Raw genomic sequence first — 7,808 nt, forward strand, 5'->3', positions numbered from 1 at the left:
GACCTCAACCTGCATAGAGAGGTTATAAACATGTCCAGTGAAGTTATCAACCTCTGCCTGTACATGAAAGAACAATGTTAGTCAATGCATAAAAAATTAAGAAATATTTTACAAAATTGAAATCAAATTAGAATCTAGTTACCTCCAGTCTCTGAATATGGTTATTGACCTCCGGCACCCAATTTATCACCACCTCCACCTCCTCCAGACGCTTAGTGAGGCGTTCGATCTGCTCCTCGACACCAATGACCCAAGGCTGACGATAATGAAACCCATCAGCCTTGGTAAGAAGGAAAAAAAATTTTGAATCAATAATCAATCTCGTTTAAAAAATAAAAAATTCAAAATAATTAAGAACAACCGTACCGTACCTCGTAGTTTTTGCACGTGAAGAACCGCTTCCCAGGAAGCGTGTCGTATTCGTCCTTCCGACGAACCTCGTGAATGATACTGCCACCACAGGGACACCTCGTCGTAATCCCGTACTCTGAATCAGCCACAGAAGAGAGCATGTTGATGTACTCCTTTGTCCTCTTTGAATCTCTTATCTCTGCTGCGGGATCCATCTGCATCAGAAAAAATGATTCCTTTTAGAACCCTAACTATAAACTAAATCGATTACAAATCCCAAATAAACGTATCCGCATGACGATTTTAAACCAGAAATCTATACCCCCTTTTTGATTTCGAACCCTACGACAAAACCCCCAAAACCATAAATCAAAACCCCCAAATCGATTTTTAACCTAAAACGCTTTCGACCCCAAACGATTGAATCGATCGGTGAAACTAGTGGATACTCACCTCAAATCGTCTACGAGAGAGTACGACGTCGATTAGATCGAAGAAAGAAGAGAAAATGATCCGGCTATCGCGTCGCACGAAAAATCGCCAGGGAGAGAAAAATCACGAAACCCTAGCTTTAGAAGAGAGAAGTGAAAATGAATGATCTATCGCGAATCCCTTTTTTTCTTCGTCTACACGCGGACTCGCGTGTCCACTCTGCTATCGACGTGTGACTTGACTCCGTATCATACGGGTTCACCCGCAAGAGACGGATCATGATATTAAACCCAATAAACATTTTCTTTTAATCGAATGGGCCTAAGATTCCGAGCCCGTGATCCGGTTATAAACCGTCGATGCGGAAGCTCCTAGGCTTTTGTAGTCAAGGATTATAAATGACATTTTATTAAATGTTATAAAAATTCCAAAAAAAGTGAAGAATACACAATCTAGAGCCGCTGGATCTATATCTAGACAAAGAATCAACCGTTGATAGATTATGTCTCGATGTTTTCAAGAAAATCTTCAAAAAGCCACACACAGAGAGACACTCAAATAGAGCACCGGTCCGTCAGAGTCGCCTGCCAGAGTTGTTTCTCTTTAAATTACAAATATATCCCTCTATCGTTTGAACTTCACGAGTCTAAGAGGGTAAATTTCGGAATTCTGGTAATGAACCATCTGCGTCAGTTTCGTCTTTTTGCTCTGCTTCCTCGGCATATGTATTTTTTTTTAAAAAAATACTGTTCAAGTCTTTTTGATCAATGATTTTTTACGCGCCTTTTTCATAGTTTTTAAAGGTACTCAAATAAAAGTATAAAGTACGTGAAAATGGGAAAACATTTGAATTTTTTTAAGGAAAAAACTTAAAGGAAACTTAATTGTATACTACTAATATTTTCTTAACTCCGGTTGAGGTGAGCCGGCTAGAGTATCTATTTAATACTAATATCTATTCAAAAAATACTTTTAAAGTCTTTTTGGTCATCATATCTATTTCATACTAATAATTAATTAGTTTAGTTATAATATAATCAGTTTAATTTATGGAAAACAAATTAATGATAGAATGCTATAGCCTATAGGTGAAATTAATTTGTCATTATTTCTCTATTAAAATATTATATACATCATATATTATCACTAGTTTTTGTAAAGAACCATTAAGTTTACCAAGTTTAAAATCCCTACAAATGCTTATCAACTACTACTTTGCTGCTTTGAAATTTACAAGTAGATAGAATTAGAGCCTATATAAACCTCAGAGCTTATATTTTACAGAGCAACTAGATTTATAATACCCTTTTATGTTTGCAGTCGAGCCCCCATAAGAACCTAGAAAGTGGCAGGGGTGATTTATTAATACTATAGAAGGCAACATTCTAAAATAAATTACTCCCTTAATAAGTTTCAAAAAAAAAAACATTCTCAAAACAAAGCATTTGAATGAAAGCTTGTGTCCAAAACTCAAAGAGTAAGACAAATGTGGTGTTGTTCAAAAAAAAAAAAAAGACAAATGTGGTGACAACCAAAAAAAGAGAGAGTAGAGTCACGCGCTCCATATGCGAAGAGACTAGACAAAGATGTCACAGGAACACGGTACATATGTAGATAACTACATCTACAGACACAAGCCTCACATAGAAGAAGGAGAGAGAGAAAGCTTAGCAAGCATTGATGAAGAGCACTTTTTAAATATTGCACGCATCCACATAAACAGCATCAGAGAAAAAAGAAAGAAAAGTGATTTAAGGGAAAAAAAGTAGAGGCGCCAATTACAAGCTTTGAGCTTTGCATGTGTTTCTTTCTATCTTCCGTACATTTAACCTCTGAACATAACCTCTCTCTCTCCTTCTTCTTTTGTTGTCTTCCGGTTCTTGAGATCTCTCTCTCTTCGTCTTGTTCTTTTTACTGTGCGTTGAGGCGATGCCCTTATCTTTTGAAAGATTTCAAGGGGAGGGGGTGTTTGGTGTTGTTTCTTCTCTCTATTCAGATCCTCAGAAAATCTGGTTTAATCAAGACAAAACCGGAGCAGAACAAGATCTTGGTTATGTCGTCGGTGGTGTTTTACCGGAGCCGACGTCTGTTCTCGACGCTTTAAGGAGTCCTAGCCCTCTCGCTTCTCACTCTTCAACCACCACCACCACCACCACCACCACCATGACTCTCTCTTCCTCTCACGGCGGTGGTACCGTCACCGCCACCGCAACCGCCGTTGACGATAAATGTAGTCAAATCGGTCTAGATGATCTCGACGGAGGTCAGGAACAGAGCATCTTAAGGCTTATCATGGACCCGGGTTCAGGTTTCGGTGTTTTCGACCCGGGTTTCGGATTCGGATCCGGGTCTGTCCCGGTGAATCCTTTGTTATCGAGTAGCTTCCCTTATCAAGAAGAGTTGACGTTCTCGAACCCACCGTCATCTCCGCCGGCGAAACGGTTCAATTCGGGATCTCATCAACCCGTTTTCCCATTTCCGGATCCGGGTCACGACCCGTTTCTCGTCCGCCGTCAACAGCAATTCCAGTTTCCGTTTCAGTTTCACCAGCAACAACTCCCGTCGTCTTCCTCGTCTTTGGCTCCTGTTCCGCCGCCGGGAACGGCCGGCGATGACCAAACAGTCATCATCGAGCAGCTGTTCAACGCGGCGGAGCTAATCGGGAACAATAACAACAACGGCGACCACACCGCTCTCGCGCAAGGGATATTGGCGCGGCTCAATCACCATCTCAGCTACAGCAACAACAACAACAACAAGAACCCTCCGTTTCAGAGAGCGGCTTCTCACATAACCGAAGCTCTCCTCTCACTCATCAACAACGCATCCCCACCGTTAATCTCACCAGAGAATATGATCCTTCGAATCGCTGCGTACAGAACATTCTCCGAAACGTCGCCGTTTCTTCAATTCGTCAACTTCACAGCGAACCAATCGATTCTTGAGTCATGCAACGACGAGCTAGGGTTTGATCGGATCCACATTATCGACTTCGACGTTGGATACGGAGGACAATGGTCGTCGTTGATGCAAGAGCTCGCTTCAAGGAGAAGAAACAGAGCATCGTCTCTGAAAATAACGGTCTTCGCTCCTCCTCCGTCGACGGTGTCCGACGAGTTCGAGCTTAGATTCACGGAGGAGAATCTCAGAAGCTTCGCCGGAGAAGTCAAGATTCCGTTTGAGATCGAGCTGTTGAGCCTCGAGCTTCTTCTGAACCCAGCTTATTGGCCTGTCTCTCTCCGTTCGTTGGAGAAAGAAGCTGTTGCGGTGAATCTTCCCGTTAACTCCGTTGTGTCCGGTTACCTTCCGTTCATCCTCCGTTTCCTTAAACAGATCTCTCCAAACGTCGTCGTTTGTTCAGACAGAGGATGTGACCGTAACGACGCGCCGTTTCCTAACGCTGTGATCCACGCGCTTCAGTACCACACCACTCTGCTCGAGTCTCTCGATGCTAATCAAAGCCAAGAGGATGAGAGCGTTGAGAGGTTTTGGGTGCAGCCGTCGATTGAGAAGCTGTTGATGAAACGACACCGTTGGATTGAAAGATCACAGCCGTGGAGAAGCTTGTTTACACAATGTGGGTTTTCTCCGGCGAGTTTGAGTCAGACTGCGGAGGCTCAGGCGGAGTGTTTGTTGCAGAGGAGTCCGGTCAGAGGGTTTCATGTTGAGAAAAGACATGGTTCACTTGTTATGTGTTGGCAAAGGAAAGAACTCGTTACTGTCTCTGCTTGGAAGTGTTAGAAGAAAGCAAATGAATCTAATGTTTTTCTTTTTATGATTTAATTCTCTTTGAATGTTGTTATGTTGTTCAGTGATGTTCTTAGTTTCAACTTTGATGTTAACATTTTAAGAAAGTAAGGATATATATAATCAAAAATCTCCTTTTGTTAGATTTTATTTTGCTCTTTTGAGGTTATACTTATATCTCTTATCCAAAAATAGAAAAATCTCAAAAGATATATAGTTATTCCAGTGTTTTAAAAATGTTCAATGATGTTTTAGAGAATGGTTGGTGTTTGTTTTTTACATTTCTTAGTTGGTTTTAATCTTGTTAAAAATTGTTTAACTAATTATATTTCACAGCTTTATATAACTGATTGAAATTTTGTTTCTCATAATAGTTGTGTGCCAATCAAAACATCAAACAAATGAAATATTTGTTTTTAGAATCCTCAAGAGTCTGTACTTTTGAATTTGAGTATAAACAGACTAACTTGGACTAGTTAATCTTGGTCTGGTTCTAATTTTTTACTTGAAATATACTTGTGAAAAACTCTGTTTAAGAGCCTAATCTAGTGTTTAGGTTATACATACATCATTTACATGTATTTTGAAAAAGTTATATACACATAATGTATCAATAAAAACAATTATATTAGGCCTTTAGAATGTACTGTAATTCAGAATTAGTGAAATACTCACGGTACATGCAAGGTACTGTTGTAACACACTAACACATTCCTACAGAGAGTAAAGATTCTAAACCAAAAGTAGATTAGCTAATTGGTTTTATCATTGGGTTTTGGAGCTTCCAATGTTGAATGTTTGTTTAATCGTCTCGGGTACCTAACAGATTTCTTTTAATGTTTGGCCATGATAAAGTACATATTGTATATACTAATGTAAGGATTAAATGTAGTCCTTAAATGTATTCATAAGCTTTTTAGCTTTCGGATATAGTATACCAGTTCATTATTGTAATACGACTTTTGTTTGTGAAGTCACATGGTCCTAAAGTCATTTGTGCTTAATATTATACAGTCTCCGTTTTTATATGCTAACTAAATTGGACGGTATTGATTTGCGACCAACTGCTTCATTAAACTAATATCGATCTAGTTTTATGACGCCGGTGTAAATTAATCCATCTGTACTGAAATTAAGATTTTCTAAAGTGTTCACGCTTAAGAATTCAATAAATGTTTATAATTTAATTTTTTTTTTACTTTATTATACACTTTCCAATAATTTTTCACCAATAAAATTTAATCAATTTAAATATTTTCATTTAGTGTTTCTTAAAAGTATAAAAAGTACCTTAAACATATAGAAAATTTATATTTGTGGAACAAGTAAAAAATATAAAACATCTTATTTTCGGGAACGGAGAGATTATTTCTTAATCATGACCATATAGTCCATATAGTCCATATAGTCGCTAGAAACGTGTAATTTTGCAGGTTGGCTGGATTAGAAAAACAAACGATGGATTTATTAACCCTGTACTATATATATTCATATCAATTATTGTCGTCTTTGTTTACTACTGTGATTTATATCTAATCCACTAGCATTTTACCTAACTACTAGAACACTTTTAAATGTTTTTTTTTTTTCGAAACTTTCACTTTAAAATGTTTGTTTACCAAAACAATGCTAAATTTTGTTCCGTTAATTCGAGCAAACATAAACGAAAGAAAAAGATACGGATAGCATCATTAACGTTCAAGCTCTTAAAAACATGTTCTTAAAAATAAAATAATAGTATTATTTTAATTTGTTTTATTTAAGTCATAAAATTAAAATGTTTAAAACCATTAATGTGTTGACAGGTGGGAAGAGCTCTTAAAAATAGGTTTTTCTAGACATTAATTAAGTTTCGATTGCTGCGTCTCTCTCCAACTTTTTTCCTTTATGATTTTTTTTCTTTTTCTAAAAACCCATATAAGAATTTGCCGATAATCATGGTCTTTTAAATATTAAAAGTTTGGTTGTGACACCTCTTGGTTCTAGTAGCGAATCGAGGTTTGCATGTTACTTCGTATGAAATGTTTTTGTTTTGGTTGCCTAATTTCGAAATTATCAGCTTTTGACAATATGAAAAGCATCAGCTTTACGTACAGCTTTAAAACTAAAAAGACATATACGTCATCTATAAGATATGAGAACTTGAAATAGAAATATAATAACGTAAATTAACATGGAGCCAAACCGACAACAGACACTTTTGTCTCCATGACTGCCAAAGAATAAAGCTTCAATTTTTTTTTCTTTGAGAATTAATTGGGAAGCACCGGTTCATGCATACCTACGTCTACTGCTTACAAACATTACATCTACTGTTTCTTGTTAAAAATAAATTAATTTATGTGATTTATTAAGTCTGTAGTAGTAACAATCTTAAGTTCGGATTTACTTACTTAAAACATGATGAAAGCTCTGAGTCTGACGTGTTACTGCTTGATTGTAAAGTAATATACTTCTGAAATTTTATATGTCTTTGTTGTAATAGTTTTTAACTTTTTATCTCTAAGTTAAAACTTCAACAATTAACCGTGAAACTTATTAATTTTATAGTAATAATAATAATGTTAAAATTAAAGTAACACTACAAAAAAACATAAGTTTAACGAGGGCGGTTTTTCTCGTGAGTTCGTCGTAAAAGAGGCTTTACAAAGGAATTAGCGAGAAAACACGTTTCGTCGTTACTCGTTCGTCGTAACACATATTTCCAAGCCAATTCGTCGTAAATTAGCGAGGAAAATATTTCGTCGTAAAGACAAAGTAATCATTTCGTCGTAAAGACCACGTAAATATTCCACGTAAGGAGGTCGCTAGATTTCCTCGTAAATACCTCAAAACGTGTTCTTCGTAAACTACACGTAAATATCTCGAAAGATTTTCCTCGTAAAGTACACGTAACAACCACGGAAGTATTTTCTCGTAAAGTACTCGTTTATCTTTCCTCGTCATATCCTCGTAAACGTTTCCTCCTAAAATACTCGTTTACTTTTTCTCGTCATTTCCTCGTAATGTTTCCACGCAAATAGGTCGTAAATTAGCTACGAATTTACTTCTCGTAAATGGGGTGTTACGACGAATTAACCTCGAAAGACGTTTCGTTGTTAAACGTCCGTCGTAACGGAGGTTTCGTCGTCAACGACTCGTTACGTTTACGACAAAATATATTCCTCGTAAAGCGCAGGAAAAGAATTCGTCGTAAACGACACGTAAGATTTCGTGGTAAAGCCCATGTATTGATTTCGATGTAAAGCACACGTAAATACTTTCGTTGTAAATCACTC

General features: G+C 37.2%; 1 protein-coding gene across 3 annotated transcripts; it reads left to right on the forward strand.

Annotated features, from left to right (window-relative positions):
- The first annotated feature begins 2,435 nt into the window (after window positions 1-2,435).
- LOC106296356 (scarecrow-like protein 27) lies at window positions 2,436-4,680 on the forward strand. 3 transcript variants are annotated; one of them, XM_013732474.1, is made up of 2 exons: window positions 2,436-3,345; window positions 3,382-4,680. In XM_013732474.1, the coding sequence occupies exons 1-2, from the start codon at window positions 2,713-2,715 to the stop codon at window positions 4,522-4,524; spliced, it is 1,776 nt and encodes a 591-aa protein (XP_013587928.1). In that variant the 5' UTR covers window positions 2,436-2,712; the 3' UTR covers window positions 4,525-4,680. The 3 variants fall into 3 exon arrangements, with proteins under 3 accessions (XP_013587928.1, XP_013587927.1, XP_013587926.1); XM_013732473.1 differs by having other exon boundaries at window positions 2,436-3,342; window positions 3,379-4,680; XM_013732472.1 differs by having other exon boundaries at window positions 2,436-4,680.
- The last annotated feature ends 3,128 nt before the right edge of the window (window positions 4,681-7,808 follow it).

Source organism: Brassica oleracea, chromosome C6 (assembly GCF_000695525.1).
Source record: "Brassica oleracea var. oleracea cultivar TO1000 chromosome C6, BOL, whole genome shotgun sequence".
In the NCBI taxonomy this organism is placed as follows: Eukaryota; Viridiplantae; Streptophyta; class Magnoliopsida; order Brassicales; family Brassicaceae; genus Brassica; species Brassica oleracea.

Coding starts and splice junctions, on each gene's coding strand:
- LOC106296356 (XM_013732472.1), top strand. CDS start 2,713: ATGCCCTTATCTTTTGAAAGATTTCAAGGGGAGGGGGTGTTTGGTGTT.